The sequence below is a fragment of the Bison bison genome, unplaced genomic scaffold (assembly GCF_000754665.1).
Source record: "Bison bison bison isolate TAMUID 2011002044 unplaced genomic scaffold, Bison_UMD1.0 scf7180017864461, whole genome shotgun sequence".
Taxonomy (NCBI): Eukaryota; Metazoa; Chordata; class Mammalia; order Artiodactyla; family Bovidae; genus Bison; species Bison bison.
The window spans coordinates 11,994,266-12,014,777 of NW_011495023.1; the positions used below are offsets into that span (position 1 = coordinate 11,994,266).

At 40.5% G+C, this 20,512-nt stretch overlaps 1 protein-coding gene across 4 annotated transcripts in view; it reads right to left on the reverse strand.

Annotated features, from left to right (window-relative positions):
* Positions 1 to 3,251: 3,251 nt before the first annotated feature.
* DCLRE1C (DNA cross-link repair 1C) overlaps positions 3,252 to 20,512 on the reverse strand; it is a 34,939-nt gene continuing 17,678 nt past the window's right edge. For 2 of the 4 annotated variants that reach the window (XM_010859957.1, XM_010859955.1), the window contains 9 exons: positions 20,187 to 20,288; positions 19,714 to 19,786; positions 19,428 to 19,568; positions 15,366 to 15,467; positions 12,288 to 12,424; positions 11,250 to 11,304; positions 7,835 to 7,923; positions 7,252 to 7,346; positions 3,252 to 4,942 (listed from right to left, as the gene is read on the reverse strand). In XM_010859957.1, coding sequence (XP_010858259.1) covers positions 3,966 to 4,942; positions 7,252 to 7,346; positions 7,835 to 7,923; positions 11,250 to 11,304; positions 12,288 to 12,424; positions 15,366 to 15,467; positions 19,428 to 19,568; positions 19,714 to 19,786; positions 20,187 to 20,288 — 1,771 coding nt within the window. In that variant the 3' untranslated portion in view covers positions 3,252 to 3,965. Of the gene's footprint in view, positions 4,943 to 7,251; positions 7,347 to 7,834; positions 7,924 to 11,120; positions 11,305 to 12,287; positions 12,425 to 15,365; positions 15,468 to 19,427; positions 19,569 to 19,713; positions 19,787 to 20,186; positions 20,289 to 20,512 lie in introns of all 4 variants that reach the window. The other 2 variants (XM_010859956.1, XM_010859954.1) reach the window with 1 other exon arrangement.

Here is a 20,512-nt window from a genome sequence, read left to right on the forward strand (position 1 = left end):
ACTATATTTATTGTTTGGGGTGAGGGGGTTGTTTGTTTTTTCCTACATAGTGAAACCTAAGTTGGGAAAAAAACTATTTTCATCTCCCTCAGATCCTGGGACATGGTGTCCAACGTGACAGCAACAGCAGCTGAGTCTGGCTGTTGGTATTCCTGACCCGCAGAGCCCTTGGGTAAAACTGAGCTGACTTCAGGGATGCAGCACTTCACATCTTAATCCTTAACTTCTCTTCTTGGGAGAAGCTGCACTTTGTTAATATTGCTGTCACAGGACTTGGCTTTTTCATAGTACAGGGTGAATTGTTTACATGTTTGGAGCCTCGGAGTATATCTGCATACCAAAATTTGGAGGCGTCAAAAAAATATTTTTTTAGTGCCATTTCTTGATTTAAAAAAAAAGTCACAAGGTGTCAGTGATTTTTTTAAAAAAAGTCACAAATTTACAGCTGCCCCCAGGGGCCAGACTTACTTTGAATTATAATTCTCACAGGTTCAAGCTGTAACATTGGTCAGTGTTTTACTGTCTAGTTATTTGATCTTGTCTACTCTGTGTTAAAGAAATGTAAAGCTGGAGAACGAAGGGAAAAATGACTATTTTCGGTAAACTTGCATTTGGTCCTTATTATAATAGAAATGTAATGAGCTTTTGACATTTTAAATACCCGCATTAACCGTGAGTCGTTAAAAAAGCTGAACTTAAGCAGTAAAATACTAGAAACTAAATGAAGCTGTTAGGAGCTTTAACTATTTTAAGTCAACATCTAGCTACTTGTTTCCTAAGTTGTCAGAATTTCTTCTCTCAATATCAAGCAAATATGCAAGGGTAATATTTAGATCAAGTTTACAATATTTAAATCAAGTTAACGCTGTAAATTAATCCACTGTTCATGTTGTATTGATAGCACTGTTTTCAGTATCTACAGAAAAGGATTCTGACACATAGTTGGTAAGCTCAGGGTTTTTTCCCCACATATGCACAAAATCTAGACTGCATTTACTCATAGTTAAGCAGTTTCTCTTAGCAAAATAAATGTAGTTTAGCATTTGGTTTTCTTTTATTATGCCTTAGCTGTATTTCTGAATATTTTACTGTCATTTTCAGTAAAGCTAAAGGGGCAGAAAATTATTGATGCATTCCTGAGTACCTGTTACTGAGATTAACCAAAGGTTTATACCATTCTTTTAAATATTACTTTTAAGAAAGTTTTTTTATTGTCATGGCTCATGCATTTGAATATTAAAGTACCATTTTGTACTTAGCATAAGGTAGATGGATGCTTAAATTTTTTGAGCATTAGTCACCAAGTACTTAAACAATTTTGCTAAGTTCTGCCTGGAAGTGCAGAGGAATTTTAGAATTAGAGCTGATAACCTTTGAGCAAGTCTTAGGCCCTACGTGTGTCCTCCTGTGCTTCTCATGAGTCGAGGAGGTTGGTGCTGTCTTCCCTAAACACACTGAAGAAATGGGTTTAGACTGCTGCGGTTAACATTAACATCCCCCAATCAGAAACTACACTTGACTGCTTTTAATGTATTTGACCAGCTTCAGGCAGACTTTTTTTTTTTTTAATCAGTTTCTACTGTTAGTTTAAACAAACTGCAAAGTCCTGGATTCCTAAAGAAATGTGGCTAGCCATGGGTTTCTTTTGTGATAATATAGCTTGGCATTTTTGAAACTTTTTTCACTTATACATCACAGTTCTTGAAGTAAAACTCAAACAGCCAGTGTAATTAATCTTACCCACTTTTATGCTTTTTTTGAGAGGCTTTAGTGCACAGTGGTTAAGAGCATGGCCTGGGGTGCCTGAGTGTCTTGTTTGAGTTCTGGCTTCACATCTTAGTAATGAACTAACCCCTCTGCCTTAGCCTTCTCCTTTGTGAATGCAGATGGTAAGTGTGCCTACCTCATAGGGTGGTTGTGAGGAGTAAAAAGTATGTGAAAGAATTAAGCCTTGTTACAAAGGAAGTACCATATATCAGTATTAGCTGTAATTCTGTACTGTAAAATATTTGGTGATCACTGCAGGGTTTTTGATCAAAGTCTGTTGTAGTACTCTTAGCCATTAAATACATTCAGCCAGCATTTATTATGCTAGAATCACATATAAAACAATAAATATATGGCCATATGGAATATTAAATTGATGGTGATTATAAAATACTACAAATATATTCAGAAGAATGTTTACAGGCATGTTTTGAACATCCACCTTGGATCATAAGCTGTTAAGATGAAGTCTTAATGGTCAGTGAGTATGTACAAATGTATACAGTAGTTACATTTGATTATGTGACTTATGATAATGAAGTATAATTAATTTTTAGAGTTAAAAATTAAAAATGAAGTCTCTGGGTTCCTGTAATAGGCCAGTTGAGAGTTAAACATTTTATAGTTGCCACTGGTAGTCTCTAGTGACTTTATATTCACGTTGAATTTAGGTAATGGTACTCACAGGGGAGCTGTGCAAAATAGAATAATATATAATTCTTCCCCAGTCACACTGAGTCTGTAGAGTGTATTTCATAAAAAACTCAGGGTAGCATCTGAGCTAGAAAAAAGGTTCCGTGTCCCCTTAAAACTCTGCATTCTTCAGCTCCTTCGCCAGCAGCTATATTATGATGCTCAGCCCAGTTTCTGTTGGTGTACGTATTAATAAACTAATTGTTGAGTAATTTAGGACAGAGACACTTGCTGTAAATTATGATTCAACATATTCCTCAAAGAACAGAAAGGAGTAGCACCAGGCCCCCAACCCTCGGCCCTGAGCCTTATCATGTTGGGTTACCCCTCTCTGGTGCCAGTTTCTTAGTTGAAACTTAAAAGTCACTGTCCAGTTTTCCTCCCGTGTAAATGGACACGGGCTAATTTATCCTTCTCCCAACACTTGGGAATGGAAAATTCCCTTCTGGACAAGTGAGAGGGCTGGCTTCCCAGGTCCACTTGGTATTGGCTCCTCTGAACACCCAGTTTATTCTCCTCTCCCACTGATTCTGTCCTATAATCTTAATGAGTCTTGTGGATTCAGTACTTATTTTTGGTTTATCTACAATGCAGCATGGTGATAATGCATTTCAGTTTCATTGATCTGCAAATTGATTTTTAAAGACTCCACTTAAGTCAAAGCTCTGCTTTTGCTTTCTTAATATGAAGTATCAGCAAACCAAAGTGTTTATGAATATCTGTGAATGAGTATATTAAATGCACATACATAACCTACTGGTGGATTTTAAAGAGGTTGAATGCCTTTTAAGTATTTTCTTTAGGTTTTAATTTTACCACTGTCTTTCCCCCAATATTCTTAAAGATGATGGAACACCTGAGGTAGGTAAAGGGCTGACTTTCTTCTGTAGCCATCAGTTTATAGTAATAGATTCAAGCTTATTTAAGTTTGAAGTGTGTTTATGACCTAGGATATGATCCATCAGTGAACATCGTCCTGTGTGAACTTGAAAAGCTTGTATTCTGCTGTGAAGTGTACTTTTATCAGTTAAATCCAGTTGGTTGAGGGTGCCATTCTGTTCTTCCATATCCTTATTTTTCTAAACTTAATCTGTTATAGTTGTAATCGTGCGTTAGTTTGTCTTCTTTCAGTTGTTTTCGCTTTGTGTATTTAAATGTTGTTAGGTACTTACTCATTTAGGATTCGATTCTGTCTCAGTGAACTGGACCTTTTAACATGAGAATATAGACACTGTGTCTTTATGTAATGTTTACAGGGTAAAGTTTCCCATTCTTTCACTGGTACACCTACCCAAGTCTTTTGAAGTCAGTTTCCTATAGGTAGCATATAGTTGGTTTACTTTTCCCCCTATTCCCATGTAATTATTGACATGTTCTGGACATTAGTTTGAGCAAACTCTGGGAGGTAGTGAAAGACGGAAGCATGGGGTGCTGCTTTTTCGGTCATCCATTTCCTCTTTACTGCCACCTTTTAGGTAATAGGATCATTTCTAAGTATTCTACTTTTATCTATTATGATTTTGACTGGTATCTGATAGTATAGACTTTTTAGTGGTTGCTCTAGAATGAAGTAAGCCTTTTCTTTTTTCAACTACTATACTCTCCCCTGTTGCCAACTTCTCATATAAATACTGTAAATGTTCTTGTTTAGGAAGCTCAGCTTCTGGAGTGCAGGGAATTTCAAAATCAGAGGAGCTTTGTGAATCCGCACTGCTGCTAAGAGTCAATGGCCTTTTCTCCTGAAGCATCTGTTTCCCACTGCTTAGAGTGGTGGTTTCTCCAGCACTAGGAAGTATGTTTACATCTTGATCTCTGCTTTTGAAATCCGAGCAAGTGTCCTTTAGGCAGAGTACATTTTGTTCTGGCTGAGAGGCAGGAATATTCTCTTTGATTCCTGGCCTATAGACCCCTTTGTTCAAGGAGGTAACATCCCCACTGTTTCTGTCCTGGGAAGATAACAAAACAGTGTCCGATTGGCTGTCCCAGCCTTGACTTCCTTGTTCTGATATGTGTGTTGACTGAGAGGAGGCCTGGGAAGAAATGTGCGTTGATTCCCCATCAGAATCGCTGAAAAGCTTTGGGGACTGGGAGCCCCCCACCTCTGTGGAAGACGGGAGGTTTTCCAAACAGTCGTCTGTGCCTTCGGCATCTCTTTTAAAGAACACTTCCCACTGCGGTACTTCCCCATCAGCCCTCTGCTGGGGCTGGAAGACAGGACCCGTGTCTCCTTGAGCTGATCCTAGAATTTCTGATTCTTCACTTTCACTGTTGGATTCCTCACAATCTATAAAGTTTGCCCAAAGGAACGTTGGCATACTCTCTGCTTTGAAGCACCCTGTGCTTTCTCTCCGTTTCTCAGGCTGGTTTTGTGATATAGCAGGCGTGGGAAACACCTCAGGGTGAAGAGTCTGCTGGTTTGGAACCTTGTGCCTTAAAGGTGCCGGCAGAAGATCATCAAAGAGACCGTCGTCGTCTTCCTCCTCTGTGAGACAAACAGAACAGGTGTGTAGGTGACAGAATGCAGAAGGAACCGATTCATGCTTTTAATTAAAAATCCAATTTGCAGCACTTAGCTGCATTTTTAAATTCACAGAATTGCAAATAATGGGAATTCACTCTTCTTCCAGGAGAAGTTAAAAGGCCGCTTATTATTCTGAACAGTCTGACCTGACTACCAGCCTTTAGCTTGTCATAAAGCCAGGCAGGGAGTTGAGACTAGAGATCTGCACTCCCCACATAAGTCCACAGAGTCTTAATCAGTGGTTCTTACCTGGAAAGCTTTTTAAATAAAATAGCTTTCTATGTTTCATTTCAGACCTACTCAGTCCCTGAAAGTAGGGCCGAATAATTTATTTTTTAAGTTCTACAGCTGATTCTCTACATCAGTTTGGCTTTGAAACCATCTACACTAGGAGAGACATTTGCAAACTCTTTGTGCTCTGCAGCCAGTAGATGTTCAATGCATTGGCTGATTTAATAAAACAATTTTTTTCTAAAGTTTTCCTTCTATGAACATTTTTTGATATCTGTTAATTCATGCATGTTACAGGCTAAATGTCTGTGGTCCTTTCAAAATTCTTAATTTCTAACTCCACAATGGTATTTGGAGGTGGGACCTTTAGAAGCTAATTAGCTCATGGTGAGGGAGGTGGGGGACACATACGATGGGATTGGTGTCTTCGTGAGGAGAGGAAGCAGATTTCTCACTTTCTCTAGGCCCATGCACAAAGCAAAGGCCATATGTGTGCACAGTGAGAAGGTGGTACAAGCCAGGAAGTGGGCCCCCACCAAGACCCAGACCTGCCAGCACCTTGATCCTGCCATCCCAGCGGCCCCCAGGACCGTGAGTAGCACCCAGTGTCTGCTCATTGCCATGCAGCCTGTGCCAAGTGCACAAGGCCACGAGACACACGAGGGGGCGGGAGGAACAGGAGACTAACCAAAATGCCGAATAAGCCACGTCTGGTGTCACGTTACTGTCTCAAGCATGCTGCACTTGCCTGAAGTGAGCCCTGTCCACTTACATCCTGAAAATGAGGAAATCTTACATACAGAATGTACTTTACATAAGTGAAAATGACAAGGCAGGGAATTAGGGAAGGGGGAACAAATGTTTCCCTGCCCTCTAATGGTACCTAAGCTTGAAGAATGAAACGGAATGCTCATGAGACTGCTTACTGGATAGGGTAACTTACTATTCTAGTGCTGAAGCTGGTGTTAAGACACAGGTAATTATAAATTAACTATTTTCCCAGTGACAAAGGGTATAGCTTAAAACTACATTTTTTAAAGCTGCTTTAACGGGGTAGGGGGGCAGGTATAGGATCCATCATCGAGCTTCCCATCTTACCACTGAGGAGACAGGCCTGGAGGTGTGTGACAACGCGAAGGTCAAGAAACCAGACAGGCAGATTGAGGGACAAAACCCAGCTCTTAAAGTCCAGGGTTCTGTTAGAACTTATAATTGTTCAAACAAGCAACTGTTTATATCTTCTCATCTTCTAAAGGACTCACGGTGACGTAAGATGTCTAGCTGCTGTATCTGTAGTCATCCTAGTGTCCAAGTTATGGCTTTATTTTAAGCCAGGGATTAATACATTTGTTACAGCTCCTTCACAATGTGCCAAAGTTACCTTTCTGTGGAATGTGTTTGTATCACCTCTAAAGCTGGACAGCTCATGTTCTGAATCAGTGACTATAACAGTATCGTGGTATGTTTCAACTCTAATCTGTCAGAACATTTTCACATTAACTCACCTGTATGTGTCTGAAAAAAAGTAAAATTTCTATGCTATTAGAAGTTTATTTTGATATTATTCTATGCCTTGACAATATAAATGCTGTAATTTCTACAATTCAGTTTAACCCAATAATAATGAGAGCTGTGAAACAGACAACATATAATGTTCATCACAATATTTATACAACTGAAAAGTTCAAAATAAATGTACAATGACAAACATCAGATATACCATTATGTAGTTATGGCATCCAATAGGTGTGTAGAAAGGTGAGAAAATAAAACCTATAGTAAGGAAAAGTCAAAATTGACCCAGAAATGATAAAATATGATAGTAAATCCTCATGATCTTGGATTAAGCAATAGTTTTTCTTAGATATGACACCAAAAGCAAAAGCTATAAAAGGAATTAGATAAATTGGACTTCATCAACAGTTAAATTTTTACACTTCAGAAGACACCACAAAGACAGCTTTCCCCAGACCAGAACACCCTGAAAAGCAGCCTTGCAGGGAAACCCGTATCCATGACACCAGGGTCATTCTTCCTACCTGAGTCTAGGTGCATTGTTCTAGCTCTCTTCAGTTTTCCAAGTGGTTTGTACTTGGGCTCAGTACTTTGGGAAGATCGGCATAAAGGCTTTAAGCTGAAATAATATAAACATTTTATTTTTCCTGTTGGGAAAGCTGCTGGAATGTAAGTGTTATAGAGGTTATGAAAACCTGACTATGGGGGGCAGGAGCCACTACTATTAAAAGCAGAAAAGCAATGTTTAATAATCAAAAATACTTTCCTATAACAAAGTGGTAAATACGAGCATTTAAACAACCTTGTAGACCTCCATCTCTAATTGTAGGACTGGGGAGAGCAAAACTTTTCTCTTTGTTCTTCCACTGCAGAAAAGCAGGTCTTTATAGAGGAACACCTTCTGGCATTCAGGGAATTTCAGTATTGCAACAGCTTCCTTCTGCAGATTCCCAGAAGCCTTGAGGATTATGTAGAACACACTTGCTTGAAGAAAGCCGATGTGCCCCTAACTAGCCTGTTTCACATCCTTGCTCCCACTTTCAGCCCAAAACTATTCTCTAGGTCCATCCCATTCAACAACATAAATGCCACAGGTAGTCCACTCACATTTCTTTAACTTTATCCATAGTTGTGCCCAACGGGATGACATTGGGATAGACATTCACAGGACAGATGTAGCTCAAGAAATCTTTAATCTGGAAGAAGGAAAACAAAATGCATCAGTTATCTCTCCCATGAAAACCCTGGATGTTAAAGAAGAGTGAAGCGAGGAGAAGCTGAAGCCTCTCAAGACTGTGGCTCCCAATGTCAGCTGCACCCGGGGAGTGTCTGGGCCCTTTCAAGAAGAGATGCACAAAGTGCAGGCCCTATCCCCAAAGATCCCCTAACACCGAGCTGCATGGGGCCTGGGAAGCAGTGATTCTGGCTGCCAGTAAGGTGTGAGACACTCTGATGACTGGGATTCAGAGATTCTGTCCTTCACACGACATTAGTTCCCTTACCCATAGTGACCCATTAGGTCACTCACCCATAGTAAATACCTCTCCTTCCAGGAAGTTGGAATTTAGCTGAGTATTTAATATGCACAAGGAAACAAGGTCTTCAAACTCCATTCCTTTCCTCTGACATGGAATTGTTAGCAATACACCAAGAGGAACTACACCTTTGAGTTGCCTAATTTGTTCTCAGGATTTATTCTAAACAAGGACAATGACATGCAAACATGTCATGTCATGAATGCCCTCTGCAAAGCTCGGAATGCTAAACAAGAACCTCCTCAAAACATCTCTTAACAACCCAGACGGGCTTCTGCTTTGTCACTTACTAGATCTTGGTGAGCTTGTGATTGATCTCAGTCAAGTTACCTCATGTCTCTTCGATTCTTCATCTAAGCGTATAAATGACATAACACATGTGACGTGCTTAGCCTGGTACCTAGCACATGGTTAAATAGTCAATAAAACTATTAGGAGTTGGTCATCATGGCAACACAAAGATTTTTCTTTCTTTCTGCACATGGGGAGACTGAGGCACAAAGTAAGTATTAGCACTCAACTTTTTCAAGTAAAGCACCACAAGAGGTAGGGAACTCAGCAATTATTAATAACTGGATTAAAATGGGAACCTTAATTAAGCCTGGGGGAAAGACAAAGATCCATTCTTTGGTTACTTTTCATAAACAATTTCATTTGCACTTTCAGAGCAGGCATGCAATGAAAAACCATTGTTACCTGCCCACAACCTATATGATTTGTACAATCAGTCCAAAGTTGAGGCTGGTAGAAATCTGAGGCTTTTGAAGGGAATAAGAATGAGGAAAGGAAGGTCAAACCTACACACCAGAAATAGTTCAGGGAGACAGACACCCAGTACACTCTCCTGCTTGTCCATAGAGTCACTGCAAACGGTGGACTGCTGTTCCTGGTGGAGTAACTACAGGGTTCTTGTGAGCCTCTACTCACAGCACTTTGTCAACCAATCAAATACACAATCTTGCTTTATGTGAGTTTCTCTTTAAAGATATCTTACATAATATATACTGTTGGTCCATGGACACTGAACTCATGGCCAGTGGCTCTGTAACTCACAACTGAGCAAAAATCAAACAGGTAACTCCTCCATAAGGCACACTGCAGCCTCCTTGCGCTTAGGAACACTTGCCAGCACTTCAGCATTACACCTGGGGGCTCTTTCAAACAACAAAATCACCCCAAAAGCACAAAAATGTGGAAAATGCAGCAGTAAATAGTTTAAAGGTCTCTTGTTTACAGTCGACGAGCTGAAACACGAAGGCAGGAGACCACCATGTGCGACCTGAGTCGGGAATGTGTGTGTCAGGCGAGTCCAATCCTTTGCTTCCCGGGTGTACATGTGTGCAAAGGACCACAGAGCACCATGCACACTGATGTTAAGGGTTCATACAAGTGTCAGTAAACAGGCGGGTTTGTAATAAGGAATCCACGAATAATGAGAATCAATAATACTTGGGGGCGGGGGAGGGAGAAAGGATATAGAAAACAAACCTATGGTTACCAAAGGGGAAAGGGGGCGGCAGAGGTATAAATTATGAATTTGGGATTAACAGATACACAGTATTATGTATAAAATAGATAAACAAGGACTTGCTGTAGCACAGGGAACTATATCCAGTATTTTGTAATAACCTATAAGGGAGAACAATCTGAAAAAGAATGTATGTGTGTTAAATAACTGACTCACTAAACAGTGAATTTGCTATACATTAGGAACTAACACAACATTGTAAACGAACCATACTTCAATAAAATTTTTTTTTTTTTTAAAGAATGTCATTGCCTGGAGCTGTTCAAATCACTACCATGCCCACAGCTCACTGCTGCAGAGCTGTATCTGTGTAGCTCCAATACAAAAAATAACCATTATCAGGGAAATGCATTAAGGGCAGCAGTGGCAAAACTACAATCATATATGACAAAGCATCATAAAAAGCCAGCTTTGATCTCGCTTTTTCTCCAATATATGAAATTACTGAACCCCTGCACTTGTAAGATGCTAGCATTTACTTTGGAAATGCTTGAGAATTTTGCAAATAAATTACGTATGTCAGGCTTCCATCCTAGTAGGTCAATATCCTATATAAAAAGTATCCTCACATAACCATATTAAGTCCTCTTCAACTGAGTAATTCTGCTATACTGATCCTTACTCAGGACAGAGTGTATACCCCAATCAGCTTTGTTCTTCCACACTTCTGAATATTGAGGACTATTTTGTAAATGGCTTTTCAGTACCATCAAAATCCGGAAGGGGCCAAGAATCTGGCCAGTACCAGGCAGCTTATCATGAGGTTTTATCTGCAATGCTCCTTCAAATAAGATTTAAGATATTTTTTCCATCTTTCTTCTTATTGAAGTACTCCTTCAAAAAAGATTTAAGATTTTTTTTCAATTTTTTTTATTGAAGTATAGTTTATGTACAGTATTATATGTCATAGGTATACAATGTAGTGATTCATAATTTTAACAGGTTATACTCCACTTATACAGTACTGACTATATTCCTTGTGTTGTATAATGGAGTATTTTACCTTAACTATGACTTCATTAGGGACACTTTTTTTTGTCTGTTAGCCTTTAAATTTTATTTATTAAACTATAGCTGATTTACAGTATTGTGTTCACTTCAGGTGTACAGCTTCAGATTCTGTTCCATTATAGGTCATCACAAGTCAGTGAATATAGTCCCATGTGCTGTGTAAGATTTACGATGCTTTTATGACAAACAGAACTGAAGTGGAGTATTTCAAATAAATTTAGAAAGCAAGGCAGAGAGAACACCTTAATCGTATGTTTTCTTTAATGTTTAGGTTGAAAATGGTGATGATCAGCAATTTCCTTTAGACTTAATGACATACCTCATCCACTGAGATGTCTTCCCTGCATTTCTTTAGGAAAAGCCACAGCCCACCTTGAGCAGTAGAAAAAGAGATGCCCCCAGAAGCCATGAAGGCTGCCGAGGTTCTGAGCCTATGGGATCCTCTTACCTCACTGTAGGAGGAATGAAACGAAAAGCAGGCTCTGTAGGAACTCTCTCCAGTCCTGGTGGGAGATGCAAACACAAAATTAAAGGTCACTTGATCAAAACTAAGTTCTAAACTTCAAGTCTTTTCATGTAGGCTACTGCAGTGTGAAATCATCCTATCATCAGTAATTTCTTCCTGGCACAGGGGAGAATCCTTTCTAGAAATACAAATTTTTGTAGACATTCTGAGTAGCGAACATTAAGGAAATTTGCTAAAACACAGTGATCAGTGTGGGGCTCCTCTACTCCACCAAGGGCTCTACTTCCTACAACATCCATTCATGACTCCCCGCCAAGCAAGACACCTCAACTCTAACCCTCTTGTCTGTCTAATGCAGGTAGACCCTGGGAGATACTGGCCAATAGATAGGTTTGGAAGCAGCATTTCTTTAGTTCAAACAGAGTTTAAATTTCAGAGGTTATTTTCCACAATTGTAATGTATTCTCTTCTTGGGCTTAGGCTGCTGCTGCTGCTGCTAAGTTGCTTCAGTCATGTCCGACTCTGTGCGACCCCATAGATGGCAGCCCACTAGGCTCCTCTGTCCCTGGGATTCTCCAGGCAAGAATACTGGAGTGGGTTTAGGCTAGACTGCATTTAAACCATTGATTTAATTGATGCCTTCAAATTGTGGTGCTGGAGAAGACTCGAGAGTCACTTGGACTGCAAGGAGTTCAAACCAGTCAATCCTGACTGAATATTCATTGGAAGGACTCATGCTGAAGGTGAAGCTCCAATCCTTTGGCCACCTGATATGAAGAGTCAACTCACTGTTAGAGACATTGAGGCTAGGAAAGATTGAAGGCAAGAGGAGAAGGGAGCAACAGAGGATGAAATGGTTGGATGGCATCATCAACTCAATGGACATGAGTTTGAGCAAGCTCTGGGAGATGATGAAGGACAGGGAAGTCTGGTGTTCTGCAGTCCATGGCATCACAAAGAGTCAGAAATAACTTAGCGACTGAACAACAAGGTTTCTCTCCAAAGACACTGCTTGCTTACCTCATAATGATGTTGGTTTTTCTGGTTCTTTCTCCAAACCACATGGTAGATGGCTTAATGCTGATTGTGTGGAGTGGAATTCTATTTTTGGAAGTAATGCCACATGGTAACTTACTCCACTGAAAATATTCCTCTGCCTAAAAACATTTTAAAAATACAGAAAATCAGTTTTAACATTTTCAACAAATCTGTTTGTAGGCAGGGTCTCAAAAACAAACATAGATGGATTTTCAGACATAGATAATAGACAGACAGACATGAGGAAACAGGTAAGTCCAAAGTGAGGAACATTCTATAAAATAACTGGCCTGGGCTCTTCAAAAATGTCGCTGTAATGAAAGAAAAGCAAAAGACTGGAGACTTACTTGATCTACATCAAAAGAAACTAAGGAGATCTGAGTGAATGCAACACATGATTCTAAATAATATCCTGGGGACTTCTCTGGTGGTGTAGTGGCCAATACTCTACACTCCCAATGCAGGGGGCCCAGGTTCCATACCTGGTCAGGAAACTGGCTCCTACATGCCGTAACTGAGAGGTCATATGCCATGCTAAGATCCGGTGCATCCAAATATATAAATATATATTTCTTTAAATCCTGGACAGCCTTGCTCCTCCCTCCACAAGCCATAAAGGACACGATTAGCACAACTGGATATTTGAATATGGACGACATCACATCCAACAGTGTTGTATCGATGCTGAATTTCCTGAGTGTGAGAATTGTACTGTGGTCATATAGGAGAATGTCTTTGTTTATGGTGAAGTGTCATGACTCAGATGGGTTGGTGGGGAGTCGGCGGGGAGTGGTGTGCTGGTTACACACACACAGGAGAGAGAGATGAGGCTGCCAGGAAGAAGGCATGGTGGTGTTAACACACAGTGAAATCCGGATGAAGAGGACGAGGTGCTCATATGACCCAGTGATTCCACTGCAGGGTATACATTCGGAAAAAAAAACAACCAAGAACACTAATTTGAAAAGATATATGCACCCCAATGATCACAGCAGCATTACTTATAATTGCCAACATGTGGAAGCAACAAGATGTGGTACGTATATACACCATGAGCTATGACAGGGAAGTTTGGGGGAGGATGGATACATGTACATGTATGGCTGAGTCCCTTCACAGTTCACCTGAAACTATCACAACGCTGTTAAGTGGTTATACCCCAATACAAAATAGAAAGTTAGAAAAAAAAATAATACAAAACAAGAGCATTATCACCTCAACTAATGTGGATAATGTGCCATAAGAAAAGAATGAAATTTTGCCATTTGCAACAATGTGCATGGACTTGTAGGGTATTATGTTAAGTGAAATAAGTCAGACAGAAAGACAAATACTATATGATATCACTTATTTGTAGAATCTAAAAAATACAACAAACTAATGAACACAACAAAAAACAAGCAGACTCACAGACACAGAGAACAAACTAGTGTTAACAGTGGGGAGAGGAGGAGGAGGGGCAGATAGGAGTAGAGGATTAAGACGTATAAACTATTAGGTATAAAATGAGCCACAAGGACATACTGTACAGCATGGGGAAACACAGCCAATATTTTATAGTAACTATAAATGGAGTACAACCTCTAAAAACTGTGAATCAGTATACTGTACACCTGCAACATGTAATACTGTACATCAACTATACAAAGTGTAGCCCTCAGGTGCTCAGTCACATCTGACTCTTTACAGCCCCATGGTCTGTAGCTCACCAGACTCCTCCAACCATGAAGTTGTCCAGACAAGAATACCGGAGTGGGTTGCCATTTTCTATACCAAGCAAAAGGAAATCTGCCAATTAAGACATTTATGGGGTGTTGTTGGGGAAAAGACTACAAGTCCCACAGAAAAAGGACAAAACAGTTTCTACTTTGTATCAACATTATTTTTATCCATCCATTAAATAACTGCATGGTGTGTGTCTGTGTTTGTGTGTATATATACATAAACAAAATGATGAAGTAAATTCATGACGTAAATTATAATATGAAGCTGAACAATCATCAAAAGAATTTCTTAGCTCGTATCTCTCCTGTGGTGGTTTGAAATAGAATACTCCATGGTAAGAATAACAATCTTTTTTTTAAATTTTGCTTTCCTTTAGGACAAAGAAACTTTAGGATTTTGGCTGATGGAGTTACATAGTATTACTACTACAGTGATTATCCAAATGTATAAATGTGCTATTTACTAAAATAAAAATTACTCAGCATTTGAATGCCAAGATTAAAAATTTAGAGAAAAATTATGATCACACAAACCCTCTGCATTTGACGGTCACTAATTAGTAGTTGAGTTACACTGAATGACTATATAAATTAAAATGGAACTGTTAAAGCCAAATTCAAAATTGAATCCCTGGCAGTTAATAAGAGAAGGAAGTTCTATGATGGCATCAGAAAGTCAATTACCAGTGAGTTTCAAAGACACTAAAAATATTCATTTGAAACTGGATCACCAATACACGTAACTACTTCCAAATTTAAGGGACTTCCCTGATGCTCCAGTGATTAAGACACCACACTTGCAATCCAGGGGGTTGGGTTTGATCCCAGGTTGGGGAACTAATATCCTGAATACCATGTGGTGTGGCCAAAAAATTTTAAAAAAAATCAAAGCAAAGTTATATTTAGATATTTACCTCAAATGAGGAAAAAAAAATAAAGTTTATAAATATGCATGTGTCATGAGTTTCAAAAGTAAACCACAATGGATGGTGATTACCTTTTGTTAAATTTTCAATTATAAGCTCTAATGTTACTACTTTCCTTACAAATAAATTGTTCGTTACATAATTCATTACAAATAAACATACATCAATTGTATAAATATATTTCATTAGAAATTACAAGTATCTGTGTCTGTTTACTAGTTAGGTTTATGATAATGGAATATAGTGATGTAACGCTGCATGACCCTGATCTAATGCCGGGATCTCAGCCTCACTTTTCACATTTGGAAATTGAAGAGCCTACAAAATGGGATTTCTGAGGTTCCTTCTGAATCTAAAATTTTGGTTTCTGTGAATCATACAAACAGTAAGAAAAAGAGTTCACCATGTACCTTTGGATGTCGACACGCATGGATCTGAGTGTCACGGTCTGTTGTCAGATGATGGAGAATGTCAGGCATGTTTCGAAACATGTCTAGTTTATCCACATGAACCTGAGGAAAACAACACAAATAAGCACGTTATTGGAATTGTATTTCCTGTAAATAAAGTATTCAAGGGTAAATCGGGCAGGGGTAAATCATCCAGTTAGAAAATAACTTTCTTCTTCCTCAAAGCCTAGTTTTCAACTCTTTCAATGCCTTTTAGTATCTGCCAGGACATCAAGATCCCATGCCCTGCAATCAGCGTTACTGCCCACTGTGGGTGGCAGTGAAAAGTGTGGTGACTTGGCTGGTGGATTTCATTGGATCCGTCCATCAAGTCATTCAATTCATATTTCTTGTACACCTGTTCTACATCATGCTTTATTCTAAGTATTGGGTTTATTGCAGTGTACATAGCAGACGAAAACAATCAAGAATGACTTGTTGGACTTCCCTAGTGGTACAGTAGGTAAAAATCTGTCTTCCAATGCAGGGGAAAGGGGTTTGAGCCCTGATCCAGGAAGATCTCACATCCAGCGGACCAGCTAAGTCTGTGTGCCACAACACCTGAGCCCGAGGGCTTCAACTACTGAAGCCTGCCTAAAGCCTGTGCTCTGTAACAAGAGAGGCACCACAATAAGAAGCCTGCACACTGCAATGACGGGTAACCCTACTGCTGCTGCTGCTAAGTCGCTTCACTCGTGTCTGATTCTGTGCGACCCCATAGACGGCAGCCCATCAGGCTCCCCCGTCCCTGAGATTCTCCAGGCAAGAACACTGGAGTGGGTTGCCATTTCCTTCTCCAATGCATGAAAGTGAAAAGTGAAAGTGAAGTCGCTCAGTTGTGTCCGACTCCTATCGACCCCATGGACTGCAGCCCACCAGGCCCCTCCGTCCATGGGATTTTCCAGGCAAGAGTACTGGAGTGGGGTGCCGTTGCCTTCTCCAAGGGTAACCCTACTTACTGCAAAAGAGAAATCCTGAGAGCAGCAATGAAGAACCAGTTAAACCAAAAATTAAATAAATAATATAATAATAATTTTTAAAAAAGAGTCACTTGCTCATGGAATTCCTTAGCAGGTTTAGTCCATAGGACTTGGTGCTTTCACTGCCAGGGCCCAGGTTCGATTCCTGATCAGGGAATTAAGAGTCTGCAAGCAGTGAGGCATGACCAGTGAATAAATAAATAAATAAAATGTTTAGAAAAGGACTCACTTGCTCACGAAAACACACACAACATGCTGTATACCGGCAGCTGGCAGGAGGGGAGGCCAGCAGGAAGAGGAAGCAGAGACCCAGATCCTCCCTTTCCACACTCTTCTTTATTGGGTGAAAGGAGGACTCTGGCAGATGCAACAAAGCAAAACAGAACAAAGCTCAGCCACCTTCAGAATTTTAAAGCTAATACATTTTAAATGGTTAAAACCAACATGTCAGTTTTACTTAAATCTTCTGGGTATTTTAGAGTAAACAACAAGTACCTAAATTGATACAAGGATAATGAAATGGCACCCTCCCCAAAGCATTCTAATTTTGAAGTCTGAATAACAAAACAGATTAGACTAATGTTAAATCAGTGTGGAAATTAAATACCCAGACAGGTGTAGAAAGAATCCAAGCCTGACTGTGACTTAGCCTTATTCCTCTCGCTGCCTGTTTTCCTAATGACAAACAAGAAGAAACAATAAATGGATTTTTCTGGCCTAAGGAGATAAAAAGAGGTAAATTCTGAGATGTACAGAGAGAGACAGGGAAATTTTCATTCGCACGAAAATGAAGGTGCTTGAAAAGGTTGCTATAAATCACCCTCAGATCTCATCTCTCAGATCCCTCTGTCAAAAAACCTCACTCTTCTCCCCTTTTCTGTGTGCTCTTTTCCCACCAGGCATGTAGGATCTTAGTTCCTCAACCAGGGATCGAACCTGTGCTCCCTGCACCGGGAGTGCAGAGTCTTAACCACTGGACTGCCAGGGAAGTCCCTATACTCCCTTGTCTCTAAAGTTGTTTCTGTTCCCTACAGAGGGATTAAGAGACTGGCAAGAGGGCTCACTCCAGGGTCACTTTCCTAGGACCTGCCTCCTCTCCACCATCCCTGGGCACCTCCTAGGCCCAGGGTTTCTCCCTGCCAGGCCTCAGAGCTGGAGCTTCCAGTCTTGTAGATTTCACACACCACTGAAATTCACAAAATAAATTCAGGATTGACAGGTGGTGGCTAGCTTTATATTTTGCCAGGAAAGGACATGAGGGGGAAAAAAGCAGACTGTAAAATATGCAAGTTTGCGCACACACACAACATATAATTACTGTGATTTTTATTTAAAAGGCCATTTTAACACCAAAAACACATAGGAACCACAATCTCAGAATGAAAGCAAATCTGTCCCAAAATGGAGAATTGGGAGCTTTATGCCAAAAATATTGGACAGGAAAACTTAAGGAAGGAAGAAATTAAGGAAAGAAGGACTTAGGAAGTAAGGCTTATGGAGAGCTGCAGAAATTGTTTAAATTTCAAATGTAAAAGCACTAAACCTTTTTAGTTTTACTAAATTGTGTTGTATATAAGTTAAGTTCACGGCAGAAATCTGTTAACCAGAGGATCAATAAAAGATGCCAAATGAAGCAGAATTTAAACGTCCAACTCGTTCCAGCATTTGTTTTGTTCAGAGCCACCACCAAAAATCCATCTTCTCTCAGGGGCTGTGGGCACTGCCAGAAGCACTCTGCTCACCTTGTTGCCGGGGTTCCCAAAAGCCCAGCACTCAGCTCCCGTGGAAGGGACAGGTGAATACTGACTCCCAGCCTGACCTGACGTGTTTCCCTCAAGGGGAAGGGGCTTAGTGCCCCAGGACAGTATTCTCCATACACTTTTGACCATGATCTCCAGTAAGAAATACTTTTTGAACTGTGATCTTTTCCCAAGCTGGCGATTTGTGGCACACTCCTTCCTCAGGATACTGGGCAGAGGCAGAGCCGCAGCCCCTGGTCAGGCACGCAGTCGTGAGGGTGAACAGCTCACACACTTATTGTATGCTGTAAGTGAAAACCAGAATGGTTGTATGTCCAGAACACACAACCATTCTTGTTTTCACTTACAGCATACAATAAGTTACACGAGACTCCCAGCACTTCATTTAAAATAGGCTTTGTGTTAGACAGTTTTGTCCAACTGTAGGCTAATCTGTGTTTGGAGCACAGTTCAGGTAGATGAGGCTAAGCTATGATGTTCAGTGGGTCTTGGCTATTAAAGGAATTTTTGACTTAATGGTAAGCAATGGACTTAGCAGGACAAAGCCCTGTGGTTAACTCGAGGAAGGTCTAGATAGGCATGTGTCTGATTCCTGACGTAAATTTTCACAAGACAGTGATTACTCTTAACTGTAAGCAACCCCCTCAGATATTTCCTAGTTCAAATGTATTCTCATTGCTGGTCACAAACACTAAATTTCATGACCCGCGATTTTGAAAAAAATACGTCCTTTAGGGGACTTCTCACCAAAGGGCTGTTCCCACTGTCAACTCTCCCAAGAGGAAGCAAATAAAGATGACAAAGGCTGTGTTCAGGGCTTCCCTGCTGGCTCAGTGGTGAAGAATCCACCTGCCAGTGCAGGAGACACGTTTGATCCCTGATCCAAGAAGATTCCACATGCCACGGAGCAATTAAGCCCGTTCGCCACAACTATTGGGCCTGTGCAGCACAACTACTGAGCCCAGGTGCCACAACTACTGAAGGCTGCGTGCCCTGGAGCCTGCGCACCACAACAAGAGAAACCCACAACAAGAGGAACCTCTGCAAGGAGAGGCCCATGCACCGCAGTGAAGAGTAGCCCCAGCCTGCCACAACTAGAGAGAACCCCACACAGCAACCAAGACCCAGCACAACCAAAAATAAATTAAGTCATTAAAGACTGCGTTCATCTTTTATGGTTTTCAGTCTAGGGGATGCTGGGAGCGGGCATGAGAAAGGGGAGGAGAGGAGGAGATGGGAGGATGGAAGCTCAGAGCAACAGAAAAGAAAGAGTCGTCAGGTACCTGGAGTCCAAACTCCTCGCTGAGGTTGGTGAAGAGATACTCGTAACCATAGGCAGCCTTGCAGTTCAGCCACACCACGTGGTAGGGGCTCCGTGAGATCCAGCTTCGGACCAGCTCCATGATTCCACGCAGGCACTCCTCCTGGGCAGGAAGGTTCAAAGGCAGTTAATACTGCTCCATGCCCAGGCTTCCCAGATACCCACGGCAACAGGAACAATTAACATCTCATCTGTTACTCCCCAAACCACCCTCTTAAGAAATACAGCTGTGATCCAAGGAGACATACCCGACTAGGAATTTGATAGTATTTTGGGTTGCAGAAAGTTGTGTCTAAGTACACACTCTGGATGTCTTTCACTCTGAAAACAAAATTCAAACAAGGGGGTGTGATTCATTTCACGGGAAATAAAATACGAAGCCTACACTGTCAGTTATTTTACAGTTTGTTCTGTCATTTGGGTTTTTTTCTTATATCAACTTTGTTGGGAAATGATTTCCATATGATGAAATAATACAGCTCTTGCATATATAGTTCAGTAAATTTAGACCAATTCATGTAATTACCACCTTGATCAACACATGGAATGTTACCATCCCCTCATTTCAAGAGGAAAAAGGTGCCTTTCAATTACAAATATTATTATAATCCAATTAGATTTCTAAGAGAAACAAAGCCTGGTATTTAGTGGGGAGAAATGAACAATAAAACCTTTAAAACAATGCAGTCATTAGGTTCCAGAACTCCACAAAGCCCAGTACCTGCCCCCAGAGTGCAGAAGCTCCATTCTGGCAGCTTCTCCTTTAGCCAATCTAAAGTCTCCTGTGTACAAGACAGTTCCATTGTTGCCCTGAAATAAAAACCTGGAAAGAAAATAGATCTCAGTGGCTTCTAAGTCTCATACAAAATTCTAGTAAATTTATTCTAAATCCATATACTAAATATATGTGCTGTGCTTAGTCACTCAGTCATCTCCGACTCTTTGCGACCCCATAGACTATAGCTCTCCAGGCTCCTCGTCCATGGGGATTCTCCAGGCAAGAATACTAGAGTGGGTTACCATGCCCTCCTCCAGGGGATCTTCCCA